The 19,277-nt window shown below is 23.7% G+C and overlaps 1 protein-coding gene across 6 annotated transcripts in view; it reads left to right on the top strand.

The window, feature by feature from the left end:
- Positions 1 to 19,044, top strand: part of LOC129608643 (BAG domain-containing protein Samui) — a 35,751-nt gene extending 16,707 nt beyond the window's left edge. The window contains exons 1-3 of one of the 6 annotated variants that reach the window (XM_055520296.1): positions 5,912 to 6,627; positions 15,245 to 15,344; positions 15,399 to 19,044. In XM_055520296.1, coding sequence (XP_055376271.1) covers positions 6,592 to 6,627; positions 15,245 to 15,344; positions 15,399 to 17,425 — 2,163 coding nt within the window. In that variant the 5' untranslated portion in view covers positions 5,912 to 6,591 and the 3' untranslated portion in view covers positions 17,426 to 19,044. Of the gene's footprint in view, positions 1 to 5,910; positions 6,643 to 15,244 lie in introns of those variants that run through there. The other 5 variants (XM_055520295.1, XM_055520292.1, XM_055520294.1 and 2 more) reach the window with 5 other exon arrangements.
- Positions 19,045 to 19,277: the final 233 nt, after the last annotated feature.

Genomic DNA, 19,277 nt, shown 5'->3' with positions numbered 1-19,277 from the left:
GCAACAAGTGTCCAAATAATTTTAATTACTTATTGTAATTTTTGAGAAATTTTAAAATACAATCAAGACTTTAAAAACATACTTAAATTATTTTTATAGAGTCAGTGGGTATAAATTGATTTGAATCATACAAAAAATGCATTATGATCGGCAATATTAGTGGATTGAGCGATTCCTTTAAATTTCTAATTAAATAACAACGTTCTTGTAATAGTAGCGTTTCCTTTAATTGTAAAAATGTTAATGATTCTATACAATCTCAAATTATATTAATTAATTTTTTGTACAAAACATTGTTATAGAAGTAGATTAACAAAATTATTCACTGGAAACTTTTAATACAATGTTAATATTCGAAAAATTGTATTTATTTTAATAAATATTTTTTATTGCTATGTTACGATCTCACGAAATTTGTCAACATTGCAAAACAAATCAGAATAATTAATGAAAAATTGAAAATTTAAAAACTTTAATTTAAATTTCTTTTGCTTTTCAAATTAATCTATAAATCTTCGTTGAAATAAATATTAATTAACATTTTAACCATATACATATAATATAGAAATCTAATTAACTGTAAGCTTTGAAACAAAAACCATTAAAATTTTCCCATAAAAACAATGTGTTATACAATCGTATTGTCTTTTTTCAAATAATTACATCATTTGTTTTAGAACAAAATTTATAATATATTGTTACCGAAAACAAAAAATATACACGAAAAAATTTCAAATTTCATTGAATGAGCGACAAGTGATATGTAAAAAATTCACCCACATTCTTTCAAAATTATTTTAAATGAATTTTGACTGCAACAAAATTGTCCCCCGTTAAAATAATATTAATTGTTAAATTTCAATCAAAGATTAAATTCAACAAAAAACAATAACAATAATATATATATGTATGTACTTAGAAGAAATGGGTCTTTTTGACATTTTCAAGATTATTTTATTGTATTAATTAAAATTGATGACAAAGAAAAATAAATTAGGCATGCGTAAATATAATTAATTGTTGGCTTATTAATTTTCGTATTCAATTTCTTTTTACTTTCATATTTTAGTACAAGATCTACCGGGATTGATTTCTGCTGTATAAAAATCAAATTGTACCAAAAATACAAATTCGTTTCATAATAGGGCAAATATATTGTGGCAACTGTACTCGAATACTCAAGCCTAACACAACAGCTAAACAACCATTGTTTTCCACTCATAATTAAAGACAAATTCTCATTCAAATTAATTCTGATTTTTCGAAAAATGACTATAAATTTATAAATTATTTCGATTTTTGTCAATAATTTACAAAATTTTAAACTCTAGTTGTTGCAATTTTATAACAAATGTATGTATTTATATTTGCAATTAATTTCACTTAAAAAATTTTATTTAATTTTTTATTACGGAATTTCCGGAGTTATTTCGTATTTAAGTTTACAATTTTTTTATTTATTTATTTATTTATTTTCTTTGTTTTTTAAATCCAGCACTATTTATAAATAAAGATTGAAATGAAAAGGTAACAAAATAATTATTGTAAACAAATGTGATATGAATGAGAGTAAAGTGTTAATTTACATATACGATACATTTGAAAACAACAAACCGCCTACACAAAATTTGGCCAAGAAAACTTTTTAAAATAATAAATTAAATGTAAATAAATACCATAATATTTTGTACTTTTATGAATGTACTCATAAAAGTACAAAAATTGATTACAAAGAAAAAGCTTATTTTCACATCTTTATTTGATTTTACTAACTATTATTGATGATACTAAAAATTTTCCCTGTAAATTAATATAATTAACCTGTAAGTATATATAACATGTACCCATATAGTAAAAACAACTTCACATATGATATTATTAAAATTTTAAGTATACTAAATTAAAACTAGAATTATTCAAACTTGAATTGAAAACCATTTAAAATATAAATGTCGTACGTACAACCGTAAATGTTTACGACAATAAAGCCATAATAAGAATCATTAACTAGAATTTTGCAATAATCATATTGAAAATGAATCAAAAAATTTTCTTAAGTAATAAAGCCATAATATGTACACTAAAATAATAATATTTTATAAATAATATTGAAAGAAAACGAAAAATAAAAACTAATTTCTAAGTTTCAAAATTAAAATTTATTTCAATTTAATATGAAATTATATACTATTTGAGTGCTTAATAGAACTGCGACACTGTAAAATTAGTTCTTAAAAGAACAACACAAAAAATAAATAAATACAATAATAAGAAGAAGAAAACCAAAAAAAAACTAAGAATAATAAAAACTTGTACACCTACCCAAAATATTTTATATAAATTGAAAAAAAAAATGACTAAACCCCCTTATTTTGACTTGAAATGATGAAAAAATAAAATTTTTTTATTATATTTTTGTTATTTTTCTCCTTTTGCAGAAATGAAAAAAAAATGGCAAAATATAAAAGCCCCCACACGTTCATTCTAATGTATTATATGTAATTACGATTTTTAAAAAATTTATTTGCAGGTTTTAAAGATCTCATATACAAAATTTAAGAAATAATTAATTAAACTCTTAAATGCATAAATATTATTTTGTCTTCGAAAATATAATCTTAATTATCACGAAACTTCTCTTGATATTAAGTAAATTAAAGAAAATTAAAATTTGCCACAAACTCCAGTTTTCTTTCATCAATCAAATTTTATCAATATTAAAAATAACTCAAATCGAAGGGATTCAATTTGCTGGAACTCAATTTGCTGGAAATACATTTGGAAAAATGATAGAAGTGGTCTCATTATTAAGAAATTATATTTGTCAGCAAACAGGCTGTCAATAATTGCATCGAATTTTCAGAGTCCCAATAATTATACTCATAACCCTAGCTAACATCTATAATTATGAGTTGCGCCGTAATATATGCAATAATAACTAATATGTCATTTGCAACATAATTCAAAATTATTTATCAAATCTGAGTCGCCATCTTTCTATACTGATTTTATTCTTTCAATTTTTTTTTTATTAATTAAACAAATTTAAAAAAAAAATTTATTTATGATTGAATAATCCAAGAGGTCTCAACATTAATTTTTTCCATTTTGTCTTGCTGAAATGAGATACCAGAATCTTGGTGTATATGAAAAAATTACTATGAATAAAAACAACAAAAAGAACACAAAAATTTGGTATACACACAATATTTTATCGTAAATTTTTTGTATACCAAATAGATAAAAGTTTTTTACGTTATTCTCTTGTTTTTTCATTACTTCTTTGCATTCTTTCAAGTTATACATATGTATGTATATGTATAGGTATACATAATACATATCTACATTCATAAATTCGAAATATTAATAAGATTATTATATGTTTGTTATTTATATGATTATTTGTACGTACCGCTGCTTTTCGATATTTTTTCGTTTGAAATAATTGAAATTGTAAAATTTTGGAACTTTATATGTACATTATAATTGCGTTCGTACAATAGCGAAGGCTGTAGATATTTAATCGCTTGAATTTAAAGTTCTTATGCTGTAATAAACACGCATGATTAAAATGGCATGCAAAACATATAAATATAAATTTAATTTAAAAGAAAGATTAGAAAAGTGTGTTATTTCGAATTGCTTTCAAAAAAGAAATTCCAATAATAATTTTAAACTTTTTCAATTTCCTAAGCGAAAAAATATTTTGAATATTTGACTTTCTAATTGTAATCTGAAACAAGAAAAAATAAATTCATATGTAATAAGCATTTTAATTCAGATTGCATTGGAACTAAATATTTGAAAAAAAATACAATTCCAACTATTTTTGACTGGGAGCCTAAATATAGGGAGATTCCTGAAAATTTATTGAGTTTTCCTAACACTAAATTAAAAAAATATTGTGCCAAGGAATGTACTAGCTCTAATAGGACCCATAAAATATTTAAATTCCCCACCGATTTCACTTTAAAGAAAACTTGGTTAGAAAACTGTGGATTTAATTCAAGTTTTTCCACTCAAAATAAATATATATGCTCCAAACATTTTAAAGTAACAGATATTTTAAAACTAAAAACTTAGAAAAAAAGCAGTACCCTTACTTAATCTATTCAATCCAAAGTTTATTTTTGAATTTAACGACGAAGACAATGATTTAATTAAAAAGAAATATCCAACTTTGTACCACTTTCGATTTCATGAAAACTGTCGAAAGATTCTACTATTTTATATATTACAGTTCACATTATAAACGTTTCACGTAAATGATAATTATTGTAATAAAAATTTACATAATTTTCGTAATATCATATTCATATAATATACATTAATACATACATACATATATAATTATAATATATACATATTTCTATAATGGCACAAATTTTTGTCTTTTTAAAATTTCAAATCAAAAATTTTATTTTATTCATAAACGTATAATATCAAACACCATATAATATTAAGAAAGAAATTATGCATTCAGTATGTTTATACATTCATACATACCTACTTATATGTTCATAATATTTTGTTTGATCTTTATTTGTATTGTATACCTACGTACATACATTTAAATGATCATAAAAAAAAATCAAGATATCGTAAATAAAATCATTGTTCAATTGAGAAACGATATTCTTTGTTTTTCGTTTTTTCTTTTTTCTACGTTCATATTTTTTCATATACACCAAGATTCTGGTACCTAGTTTTCATGTTTGAATTTTTTCCATTTGTTCGGCTTGAATATTCTTCAATTACTTATTTTTCTATGCTAATATTGATCATAGACTAATTAAAAATATAAGAGAATGATTATTATTCATGATGATTGACAAGTCGACTTATATAATAATAGGTCTGTCCAAAATAAAATTCTCCTGTAAAATTTTTACATGGTATATTTTTCTCCTACAAAATAAATTATTGATAGCTTACATATTTCTCTCAGTTTTATGTTGTCACATTTCCATTTTGAACCGGTTTGAATATAATGCATTATCTACCTTGGATAGAACTAATGATCATTTATTAGAATATTGAGGAAATATCAAAATCATTATGCTATGTTTAAATATTTTAACACTTTTTTTTCGAAATTCGAATTTTACTTGAGTGCATAAAATGATTATAATATATATATTTGATTTTCGAATATAATATTATAAATTATAAATTTCACTTTTATTAAAATGATCTCACATACTCTTGACACAATAGTTGAATAACTTAGAAAAATGAAAACTTTCCAACAGCTGAAGAAATGAGGAAAAAGGAAAAAGAACACATAAAATTTTTTGTTTTTGTTTTTTTTCTTGTAGGAAATCAGAACTTTTATTCTTTCATAAGAATGACAAAGGAAATAAATATTTTACAAATTGCTTAGAGATTGTTATAGTTCTAATATTGTTTTTTTAAATTATATGTGAATAGAATAGTGAATTATCCGTTTGTTGCCATTTAGCAAACGAAAAAAAAAAAAATTTTATATTTTTTGGCACAATTCTTCTTTTTTTTTAAATATCTCGTAAATTTCATGATCAACGAAATTCTTGTTCTTGCTATTATAATATTTACTTATTTTTTCATACACACATAAACTACATACACATATTGTATGCCAATATATAAGAGATACAATATTTTTCATCAAAAAAAAAAAAATTTAAAATTAATCAGAAAAATATTCGTGATTTTCCTTAATAAGGGTAAAATAATTTTCCCAGTTAAAAAATAATGAAAAAAAAACAACAAAAACTAACAAATTATTATTGAAAACAAGAAAATTCCCTTTTAAAGAATAACACTATTCGATTGTCAATTTTTCATAGTCTCTTTTTAAACCTTCATCATTCATTCATTCACTCACTCATCGTTTAATCGTAAACGGGCATTATTGTCAACATCATTTAGAAAAATCTCTTTCTAGAATATTCGAGATTATTCATAATTTAAGAATTTTGCAATTACATACATATACATGCAATATAAATAATATAAAGTATTGTGTATGATGACCACCAGGTGTCGCACTCGTAAATAAAATATTATTTTATTGCTTTTATTTTTTTTTTCATTTCATTTTCTCACATTTATTATATTTTTTGTTTTAATATAAAAGCTATCGTAATAACTTTGTCACGAATCAGTTGAAAATCAAAGGTCAACCGAGTAATAACCAAAAAAAAAGGAGAATTTAATTATTTGTGAAAAAAAGAAATAATAAAAAAAAATATTTAAAGTGTTTTAAAAAATACGCGTATAAAGAGAAAAAATTCAAAAATAATAAATAATAAAAATAAAAGAAAGAAAGAGAAGGAAAACTATAAAAAAAAAAATTATTAAAAAAATTTCGTTTTTTTTATTGCAAAACAAAAAGTGCTGCTAAAAAATCACAAAAACAAAAAGTTGTTTTTACCAAATTTATAATTGAAAAGGACGAACTTGAGAAGCTAAAAGGAAAATAAAAGTTGAATTTTAAAACTTGTTAAACGAATATTTTTAATTTTTTGTACAAAAAACAAAAAAAAAAACAAAACCTAATTGAATAATTAGCGAGAATTCTTTAAATGCAATTAAATTTTAATATTCATAATGGTAGACACGGAAAAAAATTTGGATAATTCTAAAGTATGTACCGAAGAGGTGAGAAAATTTATTAATGGTGCGATCATTAAATTAAAAAATGAAAATTGTGAATTCGTAAATTCTTAATTGAATATTAATAGTTTTGTGAATTTAATTTTTAAGATTTAAATTATTGTATTAAAAATTTGTATATTTCGCCTTACAAAATTTAAATTTTACAGTTTCTATATGAATCTTAATAATTAAATAGAATTCAATGAGAACTACATATGCGGAATTATTATGAGAAAATTTTGAATTTACCATGAAATTTTGAAATTCAATTTAAATTTTAAATTAAATTAATTAAAGATTTTATTAGTTAATTGCAATATTTCTTAATTATGATCACATATCTCGAAAGTTTCAATACTTACCGAAATATAGGATCAAAAATTTTGTAAACTATTTAGAGATTAAATCACATAAATATGAAATATGTATGCAATTGGGTCTCAAAATTCATATCTTAAATCCATATACATATTATTCTTATTCATGTTTAATTGAAATTTAGGCAATTGTAATAAAATCTGCCACAGTTATTATTCAAAATGATTTCTAGTTTCGTATTTTACTTCAAAAAATCAAATCAATAAATGATAAAATATGCAATACAATCAACAAGAATAATTACAATAAGAAATATAATATTATTAAAGACCGTCCTGGAAATAGTATTTTAAGAAGCCTCCATTCTACAATAAATTTTAAAATGAAATAAAAAAAAATGAACTCATAAATATAAAATCAAGTAATTATTCTAAACTTTATTGCATATTTGAAATTAAAAATGTAAAAAAAAAAATTGTTTTTGTAAATATTTTCATTTTGCATTTTAAATTTTAATTATCAGTAATAAAAGTAACTTATTTATCTAAATACTAAATTTACATATTACGTTTACGTAATTAACAATTTTAAAGAAAACACTAATGGTATTTGCTCCCGAAACGAGCCGGTTTGGGAAATTTTGAATTACTTGTGATAATGCCGTTTACATAACAGAGGACCTCCAGAATATTGTTGCAATTATTTAATAAGTTCTAATTATTTCAACTTTAAAATGAATTTCGTAATCAGCACCTATAACTTCTTTATGCCTTTATAGGCGCACTGTTATATTAAATTCGTCCTGAATCAATATATGTTTTCACCTTGTATAATGAATACGTTGTATGATTCAATTAAATTTTAAATTGAAAATTTAAAAATTAATTTAAATTTTAACTCTAAATTTTCATATAAATTTTGGTACTTTGTATAGAAATTTCATAAAACGTGAAAATATTCTCGAATTTACAAAATGTTGTAAACAACTGTTTTGTATACCAATGCAAATATTAAATTTAAAAAACATCTGTTTTTCAATAGAAAAATAAATCAAATAAAATTTAAATTTATATTTATTACCCAAATTTCCTATTTCAATTAAGTTATTCGAATATTTGCCATTTTAATTCATTCTTTGAAATTTATAAGTATAAATCAAGTTATACGTGTATACATTGTAGTTTTTCTTACACCTACGATTTTTCACTTAAAAGAAATTATTTTTAAGACAAATTATTAAATCATTCGATTAAAGTTTTAACTTTTTTGTAAAAATTATGAATAAAAAATAAAAATAGAAATTTTGTGTGCTTTATTAAAGAAAAATAATTAATTTATAGTATGAGAGTTTTAAAAACTAACTTAAGTTTTAAAATTGAAAAATTATGTTAACCATTTTAGGAAATTTACCCACCTTATAATAAGCTCCAGTATTTTGATCGAATAAAATATAAATTTCACAATATTATTAAACTGATGAAAAAGTGTGTAACGTTAATTTAGTTTTGGAAAATCCGATTGTTATAGGCTAATAATCATAAGGAAAAAAATTACATAAAATTAGGCAAATACTATATATTGTTGCAGCTGTTGTTTATTTTAATATAATTTAATCATCAACAAGCATTTCGAATTTCTGGCCTAATGCATAACTGCAGCTCTTTGCGGCCTCTCATTATTTCTACTCTTTGCGGCCAAATCCAATTCTTAATTAATCGTATATATTTAAATGCTTCAATATTGCACGAATTGTCAAATGGGGGACAATTTACTTGTACTTGAAAAAAAGCATATTTTTACTCCGTGTCTCCGATTTGCGAATATTTATATATTTGTAGTTCTCGTTTACTTTGGCGTGTCACTTCATTGCATAAAATATTTCTGCACCAATTGATAAGATAAAATTTACCAAATGCGTAGAAAAACTTCTTTTGCTAAAAATAGAAAAAAACTTTTTTCTACCTGTTAATAAAAAAATGATAACCCTTTCGTTGGGAATTTTTTTTGTTTGTTTGTCCTCTCTTCCATTCCGTCTTCAGTATAACAATATTAAATATGGAAAATTAATAAAAAAATCGGAGACAAGCATAAAAATACAAAACTCAAAAACAAAATTAAAAAAAAAAAAAAAACAAATTTTTATTTTAATAAATAGCGTGCCCAAGGTGAGTGTACTCTCAGATTTTTCATTTCCAAATTTATTTCAAGGCTATTTGGAAATTTTGAGCAGACTTATAGGTATATATATATATATACTGGAATACCAATACAATATATTTTTAAATATAAATATACTTACACATATACATACATGAATTACAACTGTAAATATTTTGCTAATATTTTGTCGCTCCTGTTACAATTTTGTTGCTCTTATTTTCTGAATTACTGTGATTATTTGCTAACTGGTGCAAACTACACACTTGATCAAAAATAATTGAATACTTAATAAAATGTTAATAAAAAAATATAAAAATTTAATGTTATTATGTGGGTGAAAAATTATTATAACTGTAAAAGAAAAATTTTTTTTCTCAATATTAATAATTGTCTTAATATTTGAAATTGTTTGATATTTTTTTGAAAAAAAAAAAGCCAATGAAAAATCTGAATTAAAATTTTAAAAAATAAAATTTAAAATGAAAGTTTTTTTTTTGTCATTCATTTTGATTTTCAATGAATAAAAGAAAATTTTACTTTTAAAAATTTATTGTATAGTCTAGGTCAAATAAAAAAAAAATTTTAAATTTTATTTTTCCGTTTTTCTTGTCAAATGACAAAAAATTAAATTTTTTTTTTTATTTTATTAAAATTTTATAATATAAAAGTAGTTTATACATTCATAATTAAAATTTTGAGTTCAATGTTCGTTGATGAAATTAAATGAAAATTGCGAGATAGTGCGGGAATAATTTTTAAGTATTTTGCGTTGAAAAAGAGCAAGAACTCATCAGAAAGAAATAATGGTAAAGTGAGTAAACAAAAACAAGATATAATAAGAGCGTAACTGAGATTTATTTAATGGGAGTGGTAAAAAAACACACACTATTTCAATATTGGCAAACATCAAAAGAGAATTTTAAATTATTTTAAAAGAAAATGTCAAAATATGAGCTACAAAAGGTTTTAAAATTACAATTTTTGACAAATAAAAAAATATATTTTCAGTTTTTGTATATATGTATGTAAATGTATCGTAAATGTATCGTAATGATCGCAATTTTGAAGAAAATAAAAGAATCATGTCCATATGGCTACGACCAGTCTTGCATTTTCTAGAAAATTTAAACAAAAAATTTTAACAACCAACCATAAGAGGCAAAATTTTGTTCATATAGCATCCATGTGCTTTAAAATTAATTTCAATTGTAATTCGTGCACATATACAAGAACTCGTAATATACATTAGTGGTTGCGTATCATTAATGAATTACTAAATCGGGATGTAACGAACATTTTCCTTTAAAATAAAATTCATTTCTAAAATTTTAATTTACATAGTTTGATTTTTATAATTTAAGTGTAATTATTATTTTTTTATGCATGGTATTTAGTTTATCGAGAATATATTTAAAAAATTGAAAAATATTTGCAATAGCACATATAATTAAAAACTCTTACAAACTCTTTGTGATGTGCTTTTAAGGTGTTTATTAATTTGAATTAAAAAATTTTGCTAAATGCATAAAGAATACCAAAAAATACTTGGTTTTCGATAATATCTTTTAAGAAGTTAGTTGGTAAATATCAAAAAAACTGTAAAAATGTGTTAATTCTATATATAAGATTTAAACAAACTTTTACTTCACTTATATAATTGAAATTATATCGTATTTTATTTATCGCATGCATATTTGCGAGGACAATGACATAAGTCAAAATGCCGAGTCAGAAACTAGCTTTTATTACTACATATTATATTTTAATATATAAAGAGCTTTTCTGTAACAAAATGCAGAATACTTGTGTACAATAGAAAAATTTCTTATCAGAAAATTTGTTCATATACCTACTTTTAGAATAATTCCATACCAATGTTTTTTAACCTTCGATAGTAATTCACACTCGACTATAAATACTTTAAATTCCGATTACCAAAATGATATATTTGGGTTGTGTCGTTATTCTTCCCAATGTAGGATATTTAATTTTTAATTTCAATCTGTTTATACTAAGAAAAATAAAATAATAATTGCATTTAAATACAAAACTATGAATTTAAATAGAAAATTATTAAAAATAGTATTTAAAATTATTAATTTAAGTTTATTCAACTTAACTATATTGAATTTGATAATTCAAATATTATAGTAGTTCATTTACTTAAATATTTTATTATGACTATAAAAAACATTTAAAATTAATGGTATATAATAAAATATTTAATGCTTATAGGTCAAAAATCTTCCCAAAATTTATTTTAAAATCAAAATAGCTATATAAACCTTTTGAACGCAAATTAAATTGTTAAAAATTATTTAAAATAATTACATTCATTCAATTTTATGTACACACTCTCGTATAAATTTATATAGTATGCACGCGTGACTTATTTAAATGATAGGGAAGAAATATGTTGCTATTCTGTAAAAATAATTTAATAAAAAAAAAAACAGCATAAAATTTAAGTTTGCAAATTCTTTTCAAATAAATTCTTTGTGTTATAAATTTTATTTAGATTTTTTCTTAAATTAATTTCCTATTGTTTTCTTTTAAAACATAAAAAATATTTATATTAAGCAAACCTATAAGTATGCAATGTGTGTATACATGTACTATACCAATAATTTGATTTTATTTGCAAAATTTATAATCACAAACACATATATTTTGGGAAATAATTAAATTACGTACGATTTATTGAAGTAAAGCTACCGCGGAGTAATTGAGAACAAATTTATAAATGGACCAGTGTATTTTATACTATCATTAGTCTATTACATGTAAAATAAGATAGCATATTAAACAAAATCTGTTATACAGAAATTCTTTATGCAGTCTTTTGCAGTTATCATACATTTAAACCTTTCCATTTGCCAGAGTGTTATATACACCTATGAAAAGTAACAAATATGTTCCGAAAAGTGATTCGCCCAAGTTTGGGAAGTTTGCTTACAACATTTTTTTCAGAAATAAAATTTTATTACCTCCAAAATCTATGAATTCATTTTAAATAATCTAGTTAATTGTGACTTTTAAATAATCTAGTAACTTCGAAGACGATTTCATTTCCACATTCTTGTTAGACGGTAAGTCGAACAAGCCTGAAATTTTGAAAACTTTTCAGAAATTAATAAATGTTTTATTTTTTCATTTATTAATTTCTGCAACAAAAATTTTTCCCCTTCCAAGTTATCCGTCACTTAAAAGTAGCAAAATTTCAATTTTCTACTTCTAAATTTTCTAAAGCTGCAAAATTTTAAAAATTTAATATCCAAATTCCTAATTCAGCAGCCTCGACGAATTCTTCTATTAATGCTTCCTTTAATACTTATTTATACCCCCAAAAGTATGCAATTAATTTTTTATTGCACAAAATAATTTTTTTACATTAATGAGTTTTAAAATAATGTGTTTTTTTTTCTTGTCATGTCCAAAAGAGAAGTGCTACCTTACAAACCATTGGTTTGGCCTGATCCAAATTTATTTTTCTAAGATTTGCAATTTATAAAATTCAGAAATTTATTTTGTAATGTAAAGTAATCACATATTTAAAAAATAATTAAAATTTTTTTATTAAAAATGAATACTGTGATAAAATCTTCAATTAGTGGAATTCATTAGCATAAAAATCATCATTTCTCTTATTTTTATTACTATTATAAATGTTATATTATTACTATTATAAATGTATGTATGTGTGTATGTAAGTAAATTAGGTATAAACAAGTTTTTAATTAGATTACAATCTTAAAAGTTCATATTGTAATGAAAATTTGCGATGAAAAATTGAAAAACTATTCTAAGAATTTTAAAATTTTTATTATTTCTATATACATATAAACAATATACATCTTCATATACATATATGTATGCATATACTAATGCATACTCATACATATGAAGTAAAAATAGATTATGACGTAATATGACGTAATTTATTTAGGTATAGAAAAATGTACATATTTTTTTTTTATTATTATTATAAACACTGATTTGTATTTAAAAAAAAATATATATACTCGTACATACATACAAATATTTAAATATACTTATGTGTTTTTCTTAAAAAATATTGAGTTCATTTGAATTTATTTATTTAGAGGTTTTTATATTATTTATAAGTATATAATATGTGTGTATGTATGTATTTATATATGTACATATTTAAATTATTTAAATGAAAACTTTATAAACTTGTTTGAAATGAAAAACAATATTTTAATGTAATTATAATTTTTGAAAAGCAAAACAAAAAAAAAAAACAAAAATAATTATTGTTAATAATCTTTTAACTAGAAAATTTCAATCAAAAAAAAAAAAAATATTCTTCTAATTTTTTGTAACCTAGAAAAATTATGAGAATATTCTCGAAAATATAGATATATATATATATTATTTATCTATATGTATGTACATATAATTACATACGTACATAAATGAATGGATATATAAATTTAAATGAATTACGAATAAAATGTGTGTTGAATAATATGAAAATTAAAATTATTGAAAAATGTGAGTTTTTTAAGTACTTACATTTACATATGTTACCTTCCATCAAAAATCCAATTCCATTTCGAAATATAGAGCTTTGAAATTTACTATGTAAAAGGTGTTGAGCTAAAAAAACCCAGTTTGTATCTACTTATAAATTAAATGCAATTTGCTGTTAAATGAATAAAATCCATAATGTACTCATATAAATTGTATTCCATTTTAAAGAGTTGGAAACGATCTATTCAAAATTTCTATTAAATATCATTATTCCATTATAGTTCCATTATATATCATTATTAATTTCAATAAGAGAATAAATAAATTTCCGAATTAAAATATTAAATATTGATTCACATGACAAGATCGGAGATTTTGTTTATCATGAAACGGATTAATTCAATACATTTGATAAAGATCCGTCTTCGTTAAATAATGCCAAATAGTGCACCATTTTTTAACATCACTTATAATAAACCTTGCCATAATTAAAACTTGTTAATATTACTGGTGCTGATTTCCGTGAAAACAAAATATTTATACTGGGACCTTTTAGTCTCAAACCTTATAATACTGAATTCAATTGGAAATGTTAGATCTGAATCATGTAAAAGGAAAACAGAAATGAAATCATGTAAAAGAAAAAAAGAATTAAAGAGTTCTAGAAAGCTTTACAGTAAAAAAGGGTCTACAGTCAATTATCACAATTTTATTTAACAATTACATCACATTTAATTGCGTACAAACTCCTTGCAAACATTAATTTTTAAAATATGCAATATTTAAATCGAAATTTAATAAAATTATAAAATTTACTACTCTATACTAAAATTTCCTAGTCAAATTTTAAAATTAAAATAAATTACATAATTACATTGTATGTTCATAATGTGTATGTGTGCATATGTTTATCATTTTAATATTATATAAACACAAAATATGTATGTATAAAACACATGTAATAAAAAAATTATTTAAAAAAAAAAATTGGACAATTTTCTTATTTTTTTGGATATTTTTCAAATTTTATTCCACCGTTGGCATAAAATGAAAAAAAAAAGTAAAAATAAACTTGAAAATAAAAATATGCACAATAAATATATATATATACATATAAAAATATTGACACACAAATGTACACGCATGTTTATTCGTATCTCGCCCACATACACAAAGAAATATTTATGAATTTATTATAGTCAAAATTCTAACAGAAAATTTAAAAATTATGAATAATTTAAAAATTTCAATATTTCGCAATTTAAATTTAAATCAGTGTACATACATATGTACATACATACAACTGCATACACGTATATAGTAGGTATATACATACAAATTAAAATATAAAATGAAATGCAAAAACAAATGATTTGTAAGTCAAAGTTTTTCACTCCATCTATTTGGACCTGGTATTTTAAAGTTCTAACAACTCTTTTACTTTTAAAAACTCATAAGGACTATTTGAAAATTTTCCCAATTCTTAAATCGTGAAGGCCAATTTAACTTGTTGAGTATGCCATCATTTTATACATTATTAATTTGAAATAAGATGAAATTATAAAATAATTTTAAATTTTTAATTTTTCATTACCTTAATACTTATAAATTTTTTTAATATATTTTCCAGGGATTCGGATTTGATCCAGACATGGATGATATATTCTCAGATACTAGGATGCGATCTCGTTTACCGAGGATGAGGGACCCATTTGGAACATTTGGAACACGTAAGCGTTGTGATGTTAATTCAAACCTCGATCCTTATAGTGATATTTTTGAAGATGGTGCTGATGATTTCTTTTCTGGATTTGGAAGAAGACGGAATCCGCATGATTTTTTTGATTTCCCAGAGGAATTTCGTCAATATATACCAGATGGTTTTGGTATACCACGTAGCGGTTCTGGCGGTATATCAAGAGCACATCAGGTTCATCCAACTTATCAACAGCAACCACAATCAAATGATCATCCAATTAATACAGCACAATATGCACCACCATCACCTCAGTATGATAATGTACCCCAATCACCGAAACCAAATTTATGTGATGCATCTATTCAAACTGATGAAGATCTACCAGATGGACCTAATGCTGATAATCAGCAACAAATAAAGTCTAGCAGTGGTCCAAAATTAAATAAAAAATTTAGTCAAGAGAATGAAGAAAACCGTGGACCACGATCACAATCAGCACCTCCTCATCAAAATGAAGAAATTGCACAACAACAACAACAACAACAACAGCAACCAGGTGAGGAACCTGTATATGTAACGTCAGCAAGCTTTTCTTCATCCGCACCACAATCGCAAGGGAAGTTTCCTAAAACTAAATCTCAAGGTAGTGGTGGTATACCGCCACAACCACCACAGCGGCAACAGCAACAGCCATTTTACTTACATAATCAAGGCCAAACTCGTCAGTGGCCTCCACCACCTCAACCACCATCTCCTCAACAAACATATCCACCTGAACCTCAAACTCCAGGTGGAACTGTAATAAGAACGATTCCAATATTTGTTGAAGGGCGTAAAGATCCTATAATTAATGAACATAAGGAAATACCTGGACAAACTACTCCAGTTCAACAACAACAGCAGCCACCCCAGTTTCCCCAACCTCAATATCAACAAACACAAAATCAAGCTCCGCAATATGCTAAACCCCCGGCATATCAAAAACACGCTTATGCAACTCCACCAAAGTCAGGAGCAGCACAGCCACAACAACAACCATTTCAACAGTCTCCACCTCAACAAAATGCTCAACCACAAAAACAATTTCAATCACAGAATAAAGCACATCCAACAGTTGACACACACCAACCCATGCCTGAAGGATCTGATGTACCACCCCAAACCCCTCAAACAATGGATTGTATTAATAAAATACAAAATATTCAACGGGATGTACTGCATCTCATGGAACAAGTTGAAGCATTCGGTGGTCTTAAAAGTGATAAAGAATATATGTATTTAGATGAAATGTTAACTAGAAATCTTTTAAAATTGGATACAATTGATACAAATGGAAAAGAAAGCATACGTTTAGCTCGTAAGGAAGCAATTAAATGCATTCAAGCTTCAATTAATGTTCTGGAAGCTAAAGCTGATGAAAATGCTCGAAGAACTGGTAAATTTGAAGTACGTCATAATAGTATTGAAGAAGATCCTGCCGCTGAAGAAAAGGAACAAAATGTCGATAAAGAAGAAAATCTGAATGTGCTCAATGATCAAACAGTGATTCCATTACCACCACCACCAGATCATAAGGAAGACAAATCAATAACAGATGTTGAACTTAAAAAATCGAATTCATCAATAAGTAAATCAGCCTCAGTAACTAAATCTCCATCAATAAGTAAGTCTGGTTCCCAAGCTAGTGCCGATAAACAAATAATAAATGAAAATGAAAAAATACAAGAACAATCAAATGAAGTAGTTGAGACACAAAATTCAACAGAAAAGGTGCCATCAAAAAGTAAGATACCCGCAAGAAAGAGCAGTAGCCCGACCAAAGAAACTACTGATGAAACAAATAGAGAAAAATCTCGTAGCCAATCCAAAAGTCCATCAAAAAGTCCCACAAAGTTAGCTGCAAAAGAAGGTGCTAAAAAGAAAATTATTAAGAAAATTAAGAAATTGACTAAAAAAGACTCCAAAGAAGGTGATGAAGATGACAATGAAAAATCAAAAAATACTAATGACAAAATTGATGTTTCTGCAAATAGTAATGAAGAAACTGTGAAAACAACCGTAACAACAGAAGAACAGCCCCCAGCCACAGAAACTTCAGAGAAAAAAGAATGAACGTGATTTAAAGGTGTTGATGTTATTTCAAAAAAAAAAAAAAGTTAATATTTTTAAAATAATTTTAGTATTTAAAATTTTTTAAGATTAATTATTTTTTTGCATAAATATAATTTAATTTATTAAAAATAAAATGTACACAAATAAAAATAAATTATTATTATTCTTAACATTTCATTCTATAACTGTTATGTTAGATGTTAAAGAAACAGGATTAAATTAAAATTTAATAATAAAAATATACATTTAGAAAAAAACAATAAATAAAATACATAACATTGACTCATATACATAAATATTAATATCAATTGTAAATAATCGTGAAGAAAATTTTTAATACGATTATAGCGGTATTTTGTTTAAAAATTTGTCTAGTCTCTATTTTAATTATTGAACATTATGTTAGAAATATTAATGATTAAATTGAAAACAAGTTGGTTAAAAATTGTGGTTAATTTCTATTAATTCAAAATATGTAGTTTGTATAAGCTAGATTATCTTTGCAGAATTAAGATTTGCAGAACAATATTACATTTTGAAATGTAATTCCACATAAACCATATAGAACTTCTCCCAATTTTTAATTTCTATTATATATCAGAAAAATATTCTCATTTCCTTGAGGATTAGAAAATACTTTCACAGAGTTGATTACATATTCTTCCATGATTATGCCTAGATACACAGAAGTTGTCAATGGCTGCTTAATAAGCATTTAAAATCCTCAAAGATAAAAAGCATCGAATCGAAGATATTCTAATTAAAATATAAAGTTTTAAAATACAACTATGAACTGAAGTAAGTATTGTATTATGCATGCATATTTGTCATTTTGCTAATGAAAAGAATTAGATGAAATATAACAAGAGCTCAATGTTGCATATTATATAAAATAAAATTAATATTATGATGTGAGCTTTACTCGAAAATAACTTCAATGACGATATTCAAAATCAAACAGGATAACTTTAATTGACTATACAACCAAAATATCATTGATTAATAATTCTATTTGAATTTTTTTATTAAAATATAAAACAAAATTTTAGTATAAATTTTATTTGAATAAAATAAAAATGCAATTTTGTATATAATTAAAAAAAAAACGATTTAGCCATAAGTGGTCTAATAACACATTACGTATTCCCTCATCCCGAAATCTTTGCCATATCTAACAACTCTACTACATGTAATAACATTAGAGTAATATGCTTGCGCTGATATTATGTCACCTTACCTAAAAATTCTTGATTTTTTTCTAAAAAGACTAAAAATTACACAAATACATACTTGTGTTGTGGATTTGCGAGGCTAATTTCGGTACCCCAGACTACTTAAATCGAAACTGGTTTCGAGATGCAGGAATGCGCAACTTTATACACAATAAGTTAGAAATAGAAATATAAAAATAATATAAATTAATGCTTTTAGTGATTTTTATTACTATTATTGTCGTTAGTTTAAAAGAATGTTATATTGTTTTATCTTCTTGAATTTGAATTTCTACATCTTAATAGGTAGTTTTAAGAATAAAGCAGAATCAAAAGAAAAATATTTTAAATACTGTTTAAATAATTATTAAAAATTCGTTACAAATAAAATTTGTTAAAAAAAAAATATAAATAAAATCTTATAAAGTTAAAAACTACTATTTTTCATTTAAAAGATTTTGTATTATGATTACTGAATCTGTAAATAGTTGCCAGTATATAATTTTAATTAACGACTTATCTCAATTTAATGCACTAGCAATGAGCAATAAAATTGAATTCATTTCATTTTAAATTTAAATTGCGTTCATTTCTCAAAATTAAAATCTTTAACAAAAAAAAAACAATCTTTCAGCTTTGTC

Source organism: Condylostylus longicornis, unplaced genomic scaffold (assembly GCF_029603195.1).
Source record: "Condylostylus longicornis isolate FDR11 unplaced genomic scaffold, ASM2960319v2 ptg000033l, whole genome shotgun sequence".
NCBI lineage: Eukaryota > Metazoa > Arthropoda > Insecta > Diptera > Dolichopodidae > Condylostylus > Condylostylus longicornis.
The sequence above is the reverse complement of the archived record's forward strand: the minus strand, read 5'-3'. Positions and strand labels throughout refer to the sequence as shown.